Source organism: Podarcis muralis, chromosome 7 (genome assembly GCF_964188315.1).
Source record: "Podarcis muralis chromosome 7, rPodMur119.hap1.1, whole genome shotgun sequence".
Classification (NCBI taxonomy): Eukaryota; Metazoa; Chordata; class Lepidosauria; order Squamata; family Lacertidae; genus Podarcis; species Podarcis muralis.
This window is the reverse complement of record NC_135661.1, coordinates 81607064-81621971: the sequence shown is the minus strand read 5'-3', so window position 1 is coordinate 81621971 and position 14908 is coordinate 81607064. Positions and strand designations below refer to the sequence as shown.

The following is a 14908-nucleotide window of genomic DNA, read 5'->3' as shown; positions in this document are numbered from 1 at the left end:
ACCTGACCGCTCCACCTGCACCTTTACATTTCCAGCTGTGGTGAGATATGGCAGCGGCCACTTCCCTGCCTGTCCTCCCTCCCCAGTCTTTTTGTCTACCCCCTCCCTCTTTGCTATAGCAGGATTTCCAGATAGGCTGCCCAAGCGGGGAGGAGGAGGAGAATGAAAGGACCGGGATAGCGAGTGAAGAAGCCACCACCAGCATCTTGCGAAAACTCTACACAACTGGTTGTGCCAGCGGCAGCACACAAAGTTGTCTGTCCCAGCCTCCTTCTCCTATTATTATCTTCAAAATAATAATCTGCTATACTATACTATAGCAGAGACATCACCTTGCCAACAAAGGTCGGTATAGTTCAAGCTATGGTTTTCCCAGTAGTGATGTATGGAAGTGAGAGCTGGACCATAAAGAAGGCTGATCGCCGAAGAATTGATGCTTTTGAATTATGGTGCTGGAGGAGACTCTTGAGAGTCCCATGGACTGCAAGAAGATCAAACCTCTCCATTCTGAAGGAAATCAGCCCTCAGTGCTCACTGGAAGGACAGATCCTGAAGCTGAGGCTCCAATACTTTGGCCACCTCATGAGAAGAAAAGACTCCCTGGAAAAGACCCTGATGTTGGGAAAGATGGGAGGGCACAAGGAGAAGGGGACGACAGAGGACGAGATGGTTAGACAGTTGTGATGGCCTGGGAATCTGATTCAGAGGCTGAACCTGAGGAATCCCAGCCTGCACAGGAGTCCCCGCCTCCAGGGCCGGCTGAGCAGGGGCTTGAATCTGAAGGGCCCTCACCTGTGCCGGATCCTCAGGAGCAGACACCAGCTGAATCCAAGGACCCATTGCCTGCAGGTGCTCCTCTCCCAGCCCTGTCAGGGGAAGGTGAGGTTGCCTCTGGGTCCAGTAACCCTCCAGCCTCTCCTGAGCTGCAGAGGCTCAGGGCAGAGAGGCGGAGGGAACTAAGTTCTCTCAGGAGGAGTGCTCACCTCCAGGCCAGGGGAGGCGAGGCACCTGTGGGGCCGGGGCCACCCTATGCCTTGGAGGAGATAAAGGCCAGCCCGCCCAGTCCCAGGATGCGAGAGCAACATCGTTGGTAACCTGTTCCTGCCGGCACCCTGACCTGCTCTCCTGAGTTCCTGACCACACCCGACTCCTCGCTTTGGACCTCGCTTCGCCCCCGACAGACGGCCTCCTTACCCTTGACCTAGGACGAGACTTAGACCACGCCGCATGGTAACCCCCCCCTCCCTCCGGGACCAGCACAACAGTGTTCTCGAAGCTACCAGCATGAGTTTGACCAAACTACAGGAGGCAGTGGAAGACAGGAGTGCCTGGCGTGCTCTAGTCCAGGGGGTCACGAAGAGTCGGACACGACTAAACGACTAAACAACAGCAACAATACTATACTATGATATTGTTACACACCGGCCCAGTCTCTGAGCGGTGCGAGATCCCAGGGGTTCCAGGCCAGGGTTAATGGTTCCTTTTGGGAATAAGGCACAGAGGAGACTGTGGTGTCTTTAGAATATATGGTTTATTTACCCGTATGTACCACCTGAGCCTGCAGTGGAGGGGGTTCACATCACCAGCACCCCAAAAGGGTCTTTGTTTCTCCTCTAACCGCAGCCTTGGATTCAAGCAGAAACCAAAACATGCTATGCTGGGAGGTGGTGGAGCTGCCAAACTGAGAAGGTGCACAGCCACATCCACCACCAGAAGCTGTGCCAGCAACCATGTGCCTCATGGGCTCTACACACACCCCCGGCACGTGCCTCTACCCCAGCTGCCCAGTCCACCAGGGGGGTGTAACACTTACTCTGCCCCGGGCACCCACAACCCATCCTACACCACTGGAGGGTCCTCACAAGGAGTCTCTTTACTTTGTTCTCCTCAATGGCCCATCAACCAGGATATCACCTCACAAAATCATAGACTCAGTGGAGATTGCACATTATGGCTGACTGTGGCCCTACTCTGGGAGAATTCTGTGCCCCCACACTGCCGTCTGCCCTCCATTTTGCTTCCATATAGAAACATCACTCTCCAACTGCAGACCCTCCAAGTCTCCCTATTTTTCAGGGACGCCCCTGATTCAGAGAAGCTGTCCCAGTTTCTGATTTGATCCTCGGATGTCCCGCTTTCCCTTAGGGCGTCCTTATTTTCATCAGAGAAATGTTGGAGGGTATGGAGTTTTCCAACCCCTGAGCCGTCTGAAGGCAATCCTGTATAGGGAAGTTCTTTAAATGTTTTGTTATGTTTTTGTATGTGTCAGAGGCTGCCCAGAGTGGCTAGGGCAACCCAGTGAGATGTGTGGGGTATAAATAGTAAAAATTATCATTATGGAACGGGACCTCCCTATTTTCATCGGAGAAATGTTGGAGGGTATGCAATTGGTTTCTATCAATCTTGTCAAACCAGCCAATCCACTCTTAAACTACAGCCCCATCCTTGAATTTCGAAGGATGGCTGAGCTCCTCTTTGTGTACTGAAAGTGCAAAGTAGGTAACTTGGCCTTTCGATGCAGACTGAATCGAATGGCTCCCCCATCCGTACTTGGGACTTGCCCCAGGGCATCCGCCTCAAGTGCTTTTTGCCTGGCTGGAATATGTCCTTGAATGCCTCTTGCCTGCTTTGGTGGAATGGGGTGTGTGTATGTTTAGAAACCTCTTCGTTCCTGAAGTATAGTCCCTTGTACATAGCAAAGACTCACATTTATTGCTCCCGCCCACTTTTCCTTTTGGCCCCAACTCTTGGCCCCAGGTGAGGGTGGGGGTCGGCCTTGGACGGGGGGGGGTACCCTCCCCTCTTCTTTTGTATTTTTATCCTCTTTGCTTTCGTTCAAAAAATTCCCCGAGCTGAAACTCGAAGCCCAAAAGTCCGGGAAGTAATATGATCTGCTCTTTTTTATTTGTGTCTGTCGCTCTGATCTGAATTTGGCAAGCCGCGCTATTTGCCAACTGCAAGGTACAAAAGCTGTATGGGTTGAGAGGTTGAGAGGTTTCCCTCTTCACAAAATATGCATCTCGAAACTTCCAGGAGCTTTTGAAAGCAGCTCTCTCCAAATAAACAAATATGTTACAGGAGAGCGTTTCTGCTCCAGTGATCCAGGGCCTGCCCCGAAATAATCCCTTTCTTCCCCAACTCTTCCCGTAAATGACATCAAGCACAAAGGGAGTTGACTCAAAAAGCGGTGCAAGCGGAGAGATTCCCTCGTCGCTACAAATTTGTGCCTTGCAGACTTTCGCGGACGCCGCTCTTTGCCATGGGCCGATTCCTAGCTTTGACTCTCCTGCTCCTGTCGCTCAGCATCCTTTGCTGCACGGCCAAGGATAAAGGTGAGAGGGGAGGATGGAAACTGGGAGGCGGAGGAATCGCTACGTCGAGTCTGCCTGGACACTGAGGTCCAGTGCTGAGGGCCTTGTGGCGGTTCCCTCACTGCGAGAAGCTAAGTTACAGGGAACCAGGCAGAAGGCCTTCTCGGTAGTGGCACACGCCCTGTAGAACGCCCTCCCACCAGATGTCAAAGAGAAAAATAACTACCAAACTTTTAGAAGACATCTGAAGGCAGCCCTGTTTAGGGAAGCTTTTAATGTTTAATAGGTTATTGTATTTTAGTGTTTTGTTGGAAGCCGCCCAGAGCAGCTGGGGAAACCCAGCCAGATGGGCAGGGTATAAATAATAAATTATTATTATTATTATTATTATTATTATTATTATTATTATTATTATTTCCCCTTTGGTGGGCGCAGGTGAACTGCGGAACCCGCTGCTGCAGGACGCAGCGACGGCCACCAATTTGCATGGCTTCGGAAAAGGATTGGACAGATTTGTGGAGGAGAAGTCTGCTGGTGGCTACTAGCCATGATGACTGTGCTCTGTCTTCACAGCTGGAGGCATTAATGCAGGGGCGGATCCTGGTAATAGGCCGCCCTGTGCGAGGCCATTTGACACCCTCCCTCCAGCCCTCTGTGGCACCGGCTTAAGCCAGGCTTTGGGAAGGAGACATGAGGTTCTGGCAAGGTCCTAGAGCCCTCCTACCTCTTTCCCCAAGCCCGGTAAGGGCTTTGCCTGCCTGTCTTTGGGAAGGAGGCAGGAGCCCTTACTGGGCTTGGAGAAGGCACCTTCCTTGGCTGCATGCCCGGTGTGATGGCAGCGTTTGCACTGCTGTAAATCTGCCTCTGTAGTAATGCTCCTGAACGCCAGTAGCTGGTAGGCGCAGCAGAGGGAGAGTATTTTTGTGTTTGGCTCTTGCTTGTTGGATTCCCACAGGCATCTGGGAACAGGATGCTGGAGTAGGTGGGCCATTGGCCTGATCCTGCAGGTCCCAGTGGCGTAGCGTGGGTTGCCAGTGCCCTGGGCCGCATGGAGGGAGGAAAATGGATGGAGTACACACGTACATTCAGCTGCGTCACAAAGGAGATTGCAGCCACAGAGATAGAAAAGAAAAGTCATTCCATTGTCTAGAGAGGTCGCTTCTTGGGTCTCATGGGAAGGGGTCAGCATGGCGCAGAACATCCCGCTTTGCCAGCCAAAGGTGCCAGGCTCAATCCCTTGCCCTTCCCAGCTCAGGGTGGTCCTGGGTTGGGAGGGCTTGAGGTTTGCCGATGCTGGAGAAATGCTGTTAGAATAAACTAGCCTTCCCCAGTCTAGGGCTCTCCATATAGAATCACAGAGTTTCCACTTCATGGGCGAGTTGGAATTCGAACCCAGATCCTAGTCTGACATTCCAACTATTACACCACACTGACTGAAAGGCACATAACAGCTAGGAAAAAAACAGTCAAGGAAGGCGCTGAGCAGGACCGGTAAGGGGCATGGTCTGGCGAAATGTAATGGCCAAGGAGAATCCCGGGGGCCGGACAGAGATATCTGGGGGCCGCATTAGGCCGAAAAGCCACCCCATCCATGCATGCTTTAGTTGAGATTCCTGCATTGCAGAGGGTTGGACTAGATGACCCCTGGGACCCTTTCCGATTCTATGATTCTTCTCCCCTCTCCAGACAGAAGAGCGGGCAGAGATTGCTGCTAGAGGGAAGAGTCACTCAGAATATTTTAATTGTTTTAATGTTTTAATGTTGTATTTTAATCTTGTTTTTAAGTTGTTTTTATTATTGGTTGTTAGCCGCCCTGAGCCTGGCCTTGGCTGGGGACGGCAGGGTATAAATAAATTATTATTATTATTATTATTATTATTATTATTATTATTATTATTATTATTATTAGGTCTTGGGACGCAAGGAAGTTCATGGCAGCAAAAAATCCCCCATCTTCTTTCCTCCAGCATCATTCAGGAGAGGGCCATGACTCTCCCGAATGGATTTGCAGAGGGCACAGTGGGGAGGAGCAGGCGGAAACTTATCCTTCTGTGTCTCGAAATCTAACTTGTTGCTCCATATAAATAACCCGCCCTCGTTCTCAGAGTAGCTGTCTTGCTGTTCGGAGCTGTGATAGGAATTTTGAAATCTTAGATATATGGTAATGTTCATTAGCATACCAACCAAGCGCGTACATAGATCAGCACAGGAAGATCCACCTGGAACCATTTTGATTCCTAAACTGAGCAAATGTTTTCTCTGCAAGGTCAAAGTGGGAAACGTCCCCATTGTCTCTTTCCTCACAAATCCTGTCTTAAGGGCACATTTAAGATATGAATAGGGTGTGAGCCTGTGACCTGGCCCAGGAACTAAGTATTTATCATTACAAAAGACTGGCCAGGCTCCCCAGGCAATCCAATCAAGTGACCATTAAACAGGTAACCTGCCAGACAGGAGGTAAACCTGCCAGACAGGAGGAGATAAACAACACACTCAGATTTCTGCTGTAGACCGCCCTTTCTGTGATGTAGGTGTGATGTATCTGAGGGGTGGGCTTAGGTTACACCCCTTCTGTGATGTATGTATGATGTTTTTGGGGGTGGTCTTGATCTACAGGGTGGCAATTTCAAAAGTCTTTATAAGGCCTTGCACGCCATTTTTCTGGGTTCCTCCTCCTTTCCTGCGGGTGAGGGGAGCACCCTGTTGCAGAAGATCAATAAAGATCAAGCTTACTAGCTGCTTTGCTTCCCAATATTCTCTGGTTGGCCTCTGTTATTCTCTCCTACCAATAGGGAACCTATGTAAGGACTCTATATGGGCTCTTGGATACCCCATAAGGGAAAAAGGGCAGATTTTTGTTTACAACAGAGTTTACCCAATTGACCATCTTTCCCCTTTTCTCTGCCAGGTAGAAGATTCCGTTCAGGCCACAAGGGGGGAGAGCCAGACCAGGAAGGCCACGAACCCTGCAGTTGTTCCGGTGAGTCTCTTTCTTGCACCAACAACCCCGGCAGTTGAGAATATGGAAACTCTCTACCCCAAGTTCCGCTTTCGGTTTCCTCTGCAACAGCTGGCCTCGCCTGTTTGTTGCTGAGGTGTGGCATTCAAAAAAGATCTGACCTGTAACCTCTTGCACAAATCACTCGGGCTCGTCGCTTGGTTTGAGAGCGCCACAGACCAAACCCGAGTCCCCACACTGCAATCTGACCCTGAAATTTCCCAGTGTGAAAAACGGAGATGGATGATGGGTCATCGTTCGTTAATTAAGAACAATTAATGTTGACGGTTAATAATGCAGCAAGACGCCGCCTAACGCCAAATTAGGCTTCGAAGCGGTCTTATTAAAAAAACCAACCAATTACGCAAGCATTTAAATATAAAGCACCCATAATTAAAATGCACAGACAATGCCATTAAAAATTAAAATATGAGCATCCGTAGTTAAAATGTGCAATGAAGCAAACCGATGCAGTAATTAAAGCAGGGGAATTCTGCTGGAGAGGTGAAGGAAATGTCTGTGTGAAGAGCCGGTGAATTAGACTGGGGGTTTTCTCGTCATTAGTGAGTGAGGCCGGGACTCAGCATGGTCTCCTATTAACTCAGAACATAACAGTGGAACCTCATCTATGGAGAATGGGGAAAACCGTGTGACTAATGTATGGCCCTCCAGATGTCATTTATGGCCCTCCAGCTCCTAACATCCCCTACCTTTGGCCATGCTGGCTGGGGCTGATGGGAGTTGAAGAACATCTGGAGAACCACCCCTGGCTCACTCCCACAATGGAGAATTAAAAGAGGATGGGGCCGCGGAGGAGGAATTGCACGTGGTTTGGCTCGCTTTCACGAGACGTCTCTGCAGTCAACACTCCTAACCTAGGAACCTAAGAAGAGCCAATGGCCTATTTAGTCCAACATCCTTCTTCTCATGCCCAGAGGCCTATGTGAAACAATTAGTCGAGACCCAAGCCCAAGACCACCGTTCCCTCTCGTCGTTTCCGGCAACTCGTATTCAGCAGTGTTGCTGGTTCCAACCGTGGAAGGAGAGCCGAGTCACAAGGACCAGTAGCCATTGTCTGCCCTCTCCCTGAATTTGTCCAGTCCTCCTTTAAAGCCATCTAAGTTGGTGGCTCAGGGACGCGGGTGGCGCTGTGGGTTAAACCACTGTGCTGCTTGGGCTTGCTGATCGGAAGGTCGGCAGTTCGAATCCCCGCAACAGGGTGAGCTCCCATTGTTCGGTCCCAGCTCCTGCCAACCTAGCAGTTTGAAAGCACGTCAAAGTGCAAGTAGATAAATACCGGTAGGTACCGCTCCGGCAGGAAGGTAAACGGCATTTCCGTGCGCTGCTCTGGTTTCGCCAGAAGTGGCTTGGTCATGCTGGCCACATAACCCTAAACGGCCTTGGTCCTGTGTACCTGAAGGAGCGTCTCCACCCCCATCATTCTGCCTGGACACTGAGGTCCAGTGCTGAGGGCCTTCTGGTGGTTCCCTCGCTGTGAGAAGCCAAGTTACAGGGAACAAGGCAGAGGGCCTTCTCGGTAGTGGCGCCTGCCCTGCGGAAAGCCCTTCCACCAGATGTCAAAGAGAAAAACAACTACCACACTTTTTGTTGTTATTTAGTCGTTTAGTCGTGTCCGACTCTTCGTGACCCCATGGTCCAGAGCACGCCAGGCACTTCTGTCTTCCACTGCCTCCCGCAGTTTGGTCAAACTCATGCTGGTAGCTTCGAAAACACTATCCAACCATCTCGTCCTCTGTTGTCCCCTTCTCCTTGTGCCCTCCATCTTTCCCAACATCAGGGTCTTTTCCAGGGAGTCTTCTCTTCTCATGAGGTGGCCAAAGTATTGGAGCCTCAGCTTCAGGATCTGTCCTTCCAGTGAGCACTGAGGGCTGATTTCCTTCAGAATGGAGAGGTTTGATCTTCTTGCAGTCCATGGGACTCTCAAGAGTCTCCTCCAGCACCATAATTCAAAAGCATCAATTCTTCGGCGATCAGCCTTCTTTATGGTCCAGCTCTCACTTCCATACAGCACTACTGGGAAAACCATGCCTTTAACTATACAGACCTTTGTTGGCAAGGTGACGTCTCTACTTCTCAAGATGCTGTCTAGGCCTGTCATTGCCCTTCTCCCAAGAAGCAGGCGTCTTTTAATTTCGTGGCTGCTGTCACCATCTGCAGTGATCATGGAGCCCAAGAAAGTAAAATCTCTCACTGCCTCCATTTCTTCCCCTTCTATTTGCCAGGAGGTGATGGGACCAGTGGCCATGATCTTCGTTTTTTTTGATGTTGAGCTTCAGACCATATTTTGCGTTCTCCTCTTTCACCCTCAGTAAAAGGAGACATCTAAAGGCAGCCCTGTTCAGGGAAGCTTTTAATGTTTAATAGGTTTTTGTATTTTAATATAATGTTTGAAGCTGCCCAGAGTGGCTGGGGAAACCCAGCCAGATGGGTGCGGTAATAATAATAAATTATTATTATTTTGACCCGACAAAACTGTCTGTGGAAGCGGACAAACGCTGGCTCCCTCGGCCTGTAAAGCAAGATGAGCGCCACAACCCCAGAGTCGTTCGCGACTGGACTTAATTGTCAGGGGCCCCTTTACCTTTACCTTGTAAGTTGGTGGCTATGATTGCATCCTGTGGCAAGGAGTTCCACAATTTAACAATGTGCATACGAGTTCTAGGGTTAGGAGCGCTCTGCGATATTCTGCTTGCATGCCCTAACCCATTCTGGTTATGAGGGGTGGGGTGGGGAGGACCATAAAAGCACTCCTCCATCCCAAATCTTGCACTTGCCTCTTCCCGCTGCCAGTTACCATACCTATGGCTTATGTCATTTTAGACCTGCATGGGCCCCGGAATCCAAAGAAACACGGACGGCTGTGTCCTTGCGATGGCATCCTTACCGGTTTGTCTCTGCCAGGTAACAAAATACCTTTTGGCAGGGCTGGTGGTGGAGATAAGATGAATGGGAAACATTTATCCCTCCCCCCCCCCAAAAAAAAAGACTTTAAAGGGGAGAGATAATTTATTGTGTATCCTATGCAACTAGAATCTCATTGATGGGAGGGAGAGAGTCGTAGTCAACACCTGGGTCCCCTAACCAGATTAGTTTCAACTCTGTATAGCTTGTGCTTATATCTCCTATTTGTGGCCCTGTAAGCTTAAATCGGGATGTGGGTGGTGCTGTGGGTTAAACCACAGAGTCTAGGACTTGCCAATCAGAAGGTTGGTGGTTCGAATCCCTGCAACGGGGTGAGCTCCTGTTGTTCAGTCCCAGCTCCTGCCAACCTAGCAGTTCGAAAACATGTCAAAGTGCAAGTAGATAAATAGGTACCACTCCGGCAGGAAGGTAAACGGCGTTTCTGTGCGCTGCTCTGGTTTGCCAGAAGCGGCTTAGTCATGCTGGCCACATGACCCGGAAGCTGTACACCGGCTCCCTTGGCCAATAAAGCGAGATGAGCGCCACAACCCCAGAGTCGGCCACGACTGGACCTAATGGTCAGGGGTCCCTTTACCTTTACCTTTGTAAGCTTAAATCAGCCATGCCTAACCATTGGGAAAAGGCTGTAGCTCCAAGTTAGAGCACCTGCTTTGAATGCAGAACGTCCCAGGTTCAATCCAGGGCTGGGAGCAATCTTGTTGTGAATGAGCTTTATGTGACCCCTGTAAAAAGTGTTTTACAAACACTTTTCAGTCAAAGCGACTGAAAGCATACATTGGGCAGGGGCGAAACTAGGCTTTATTTCACCTGGGTCAAAGACCCAATTTGGCACACTGACCCCAAGCACATTTGTGTAAACACACACACACATGCACAGAGGCTGGGAGCCTCAAGGGGGCCCCTGGAGGCTTCACGGGGGGGGGGGGGGGACCAGCTAGCCCCCTCCCCTAGCTACAGCACTGCATCAGGTAAGGTGATCTCACAAGTCAACTGCTCCCGAATTGTTAAGGGATTAATAAACTAATAGTAAAACCTTGATTTTGGCCCAGTAGCAATTCAGCAATTCAGATTTCTGAACAGAGGTGTTTTATGCGGGGGGGGGGGGGGCCTCGTACACACTTCCACTTGTTCTACTTGCCTATAAGACAAGTGTCCAAATGGTTTAATAATAATAATAATAATAATAATAATAATAATAATAATAATAATAATAATATCTTTATTGTCATTGCCCCCTCTCGGGGACAACGAAATTTCCCCCTTGATCCGCTCCTTTCCCAGGGAAAACCTGCTCTTTACAGCTAAATCGGAGAAAACGTCAATTTGGAGAAAACCCGAATTGCCATTTGCTCCGGTTGAGCACTAAAGAGTGGTTTCCCCCCAGAGGAAAGCAGCGGGACAAGAGGACGTTTGGCTCAACCCAGGGTCTCGGCATTCTGCGCTAGTTGCATCGTCCAGATGAAATGCAAGGGAAGCCCCACACAGAGCGCATAGCAGTTGAAGTGGGGTAACCTGTGTAAAAGGGGCAGGGACATAGGAATATGCCTTATACCAAGTCTGACCACTGGTCTATTTAGCTCAGTGTTTCTCAAACTTGGGTCTCCAGCTGTTTTGGGGGAGGACTACAACTCCCATCATCCCTAGCTAGCAGGACCAGCGGTCAGGGATGATGGGAATTGTAGTCCAAAAACTACAGCTCTCTCTTTTTTTCAAAAGTAGGGAAGATATAAACTGTCCCTTCTTCTTTTTTTGCAGAACAGCTCCATCGCCACCACCGTGGCATGTCCAAGCAGCATTTGCACCAGAGAAGGCATCGGTGCCAGGCGTTTGTGAATAAGTGCCACATGATGCGGGTGGCCATACCCTTGTAGCTTTCTCCTTGTTTTACATAAATTTTTATTAGTTTTTTAACATATCATTTTCAACAGTAATTAAACATACTTTTACATCTTATTCAATTTTTTTGACTTCCATCAATCCTGTCTGAATATTTTCCAATCTAATCTCTTAGTATGCATTTCTTATCTTCCCCTTTACATTTCAAACTCATAACCAATATCTCTATCTTTTTCTACTTTGAAACACTTCGTATATTTCTCCTTACAAAACTTCTTGTAGTCCTACTAGCGTAATTTGTTGATTACAGTTGCTCTTCAAATAATTCATATACTTCTTCCAATCTTCTGTAAATCTCTGGTCCCGCAGGTTTCGAATCCTTCCTGTCATTTTGTCCAACTCTGCATAGTCCATTAATTTCGTCTGCCATTCTTCTTTCATTGGAATTTCTTCTTGCTTCCATTTCTGGGCTAACAATACTCTTGCCGCTGTTGTTGCATATAAGAACAGTTTGACATCTTGTCTATTAATATCTTGGCCTATAATACCAAGTTAAAATGCTTCTGGTTTTTTTAAGAATGTATATTTGAAATATGAAATACCCTTGTAGCTTTCTCTGCCCCGACAAGCACACAGCTTAATTCTTTATGTTAACCATAAAACAAATCCATCTTCGGTACTGGCTGTCTTTACTTTGTTCGTTTCCCCACAACGGTCCTGCGAGGTAGGTGAGGCTGAAAGGCAGCGACTGGCCTACGTTTTACCCAGGGAGCTTCATGGCCCTGAAGGGGATTGAACCCTGGTCTTGCAGGGCCTAATCCAACACACCAACCACTACCATACCCTCCAAGTATCCTGTTTCCCCAGGGATGGGTTTGTGAATTACAGAAGCCATCCCAGTTTCTGATTTGATCCCAAAATGTCCTGGTTTTCCCCTTTTCCTCTCCTCCACACAGGGCCTTATTTTGGTTTGATGAGGCCCTCAGCTACTGAAGGTAATTGGGCCCTTCTATATGTCCAGCTGTCCTTTGTCAACAACAAATTGTTGCTGGTTTTTGTGTTGAATACAGTCATACCTCGGGTTGAAGTAGCTTCAGGTTAAGTATTTTCGGGTTGCACTTCGCGGCGACCCAGAAGTAACGGAGCGCGTTACTTCCGGGTTTCGCCAATCGCGCATGAGCAGATGGTCAAAAATAATGTCATGCGCATGTGTGGAAGCAGCAAATTGCGACCCGCGCAGACGCAGGTTGCGTTCACTTCAGGATGCGAATGGGGCTCCAGAATGGATCCCGTTCGCATCCAGAGGTACCACTGTATCTGCTATAAGGTAATTTATGGACCTCATAGGTATCTAAAGCCATTTGCACATGTTGCCATGCAACCACTCCATGCAGAATGTAGGCACCCTATATATAGAAATGAGCAAACCAGTGATATTTTAGGGAGCAGGCTAGCAGGCAGGGCCCATTACTTACACCATAGGAGCCTACACAACACAAAACACTGTTGCTGTATGTAGGTTCTATTTTATTTGTTTTTTATCTTATATTTTGGAAATGTACATCCAGTTTTCTTTTCCTTTAAATTTTTTTGGGGGCCCCCAAGAGAGTGAGGCCCTAAGCTTTAGGGCTTGTTTAGCTTATACGTAAATCTGGAACTGCCTCCACATCTTTGTGGAGAGCAATTTAAAGTGGGAGAAAGATCAGACCACCCCGCTCCTGTCCCTTTTGGAAACAAGAGTCTTTGCTCTGTGTGTGTGTGTGTGTGTGTGTGTGCATGTGGAGACGCAAAAACAGAGTCCTGTTTATACTGAAAATAAAATACCTGCACCAAATGAAGGAACAGAGAGGACCAGTCACCACTGCAGTGCTGGCGTGGCAGACGTAAGGTGGCAGCCGGTGGCAGCACGCGGCACAGTGGCGGAAGGCAGAGGCCGGGCACCCGTAGCAAAAATTTTGTGGGTGTCCGTGCCCCCAGGGCTCCCTGGAGTTGGTGCCAGTGGCTCGCAAGAAGCCCCGAAGCGGGGCCTGAGCACAGCACCTCTCTCTACGCACTTGTGATTCCCAGCAAACCAGTATGCAGACCTTTTACTCTGACCCAGAAAGTCTTTCCTTCCATGCTGCGTGGCAGACGTGTGTCATCCGAGGGGCAACATGATAAAATCTGGCAGCGAAGCATTTTGCTTCCGTTTGAGGACAGCTCACAAATCATTAAAAGTTGTCCTCGACCCACAAAAAAAGCAAAGGTTACAACTTAGGTTTGCAAACCACGACCATGTGACTTAACCACAGGAAATTGTGAAGTCGTAAAACTGGAGCTGCAAGATTTAGGTGATTTTGTTGGTTGAGTAACAGAATGGTGGGCAAAAAGAGGTAAACGTCGAACTCAGGCGTGGGGGACATGGAAACCTCTGGATGTTCACAGGCTCCAACTCTCATCATCCCTACATATTGGTCATGACAGCCGGAGCTGAAGGGACTTGGGGATCCTGCAACATCCTGCTCTAGAGCCTAGAATTCTGAGGAAGCATCTTTTAAAAGTTGAGGAAGAGAGAGAGATTTGATAAAAATGTGGGCAATCTGTTTTTGGATCACTAATTTATCTTTTAGGGAACAGTCAGAGGCTAATTCTCCTTCCTTGGCTGTGTGTTGCAGGGGGACTTAATCCCAATAAAATGGAATTGCTATTGCTCGGGAGATCTACTCGTCAGGATAAAAGTTTAGGCCAGATCCTGAATGGGATCATGCCCCTTCTGAAGGGCCAGGTACACAGTCTAGGAATGATCCCAGGCTGGGCACTGTCTGTGAAGACAATGTTGACATCTGTTGCTTTTCGCCAGCTTAGGCTGGTTCAGCAGCTGCGGCCCTATCAAAAGATGGCAGTGATTATGTCCAGGTTAGATTACTGCAATGTGCTCCACGTGGGGCTGCCCTTGAAGACGGTTCGTAAGCTGAAAGTGGTACCTGTGTTTGGTGCAAAGATTGCATGACATCTGTTCTGCATAGTCATTCGCAGGCACTAATTTACATTAGACAAAACATGCGCATTAGGCAAAATTGCAGACTAAAATGATGGAGACGATTTTAAGAAAAACATGAATTGCTGCAGAAATGCGTATAACTGAATTTAAGATTGCAAAGGTGAGAAACCAAGAGATCCAGCCATTCCTACGCATTTCTTCCAAGTCTGGCTGTGCACAAAAAGGAAAAAAAACTTTAGCAGCTGCTAGTGGGGATCTTGATCACTTTTTTTTTTTGCAATTGTAACTGTATATTTTTTTTTAATGTGCAGTGTGCCCTGGATTTTGGCTCAGAGGAATCAGGGCAGCACATATAAAGCATATGACTTCCCCCCCAAAGAATCCCGGAGGACTGTAATTTGTTAAGAATGCTGAAAATTATAGCTCTGTGAGCGGAGAACCACAGTTCCTAGGATTCTTTGCAAACTGCCTTGTGTTTTTCGGATGAAGGCTGGTATGTAAATTTAATAAATAATAATAATGGGTCACGTGCCGTGGATCCACCCGCACTTATTGCTGGCAGGGAGCCCCATTGAATCCACTGGGGACTTACTTTAGAGTAATTTACGCGTAGAATTGCAATGCATATAATAGCTGTCAACTTTTCCCCTTTCTTGCGATGAATCCTATTCGGAATAAGGTAATTTCCCTTTTTAAAAAAAGGGAAAAGTTGTCAGCTATGCTGCAAATACAGTAAACAACAAAAAAAACCGTGCATTTGCAGGAAAAAAAGGAACCCAGCATGGGTATATTAATTATATTAGGCGGCGCGGGACATTAGAAAGCGTCCCAAGCTTAATC

At 48.3% G+C, this 14908-nt stretch overlaps 1 protein-coding gene across 1 annotated transcript; it reads left to right on the top strand.

The window, feature by feature from the left end:
- The first annotated feature begins 2997 nt into the window (after positions 1–2997).
- On the top strand, positions 2998–11767 carry LOC144328615 (uncharacterized). The gene is made up of 4 exons (XM_077932619.1): positions 2998–3332; positions 6220–6291; positions 9151–9231; positions 11008–11767. Exons 1-4 carry the CDS (start codon positions 3260–3262, stop codon positions 11121–11123), a joined length of 342 nt encoding a protein of 113 aa, XP_077788745.1. The 5' UTR covers positions 2998–3259; the 3' UTR covers positions 11124–11767.
- Positions 11768–14908: the final 3141 nt, after the last annotated feature.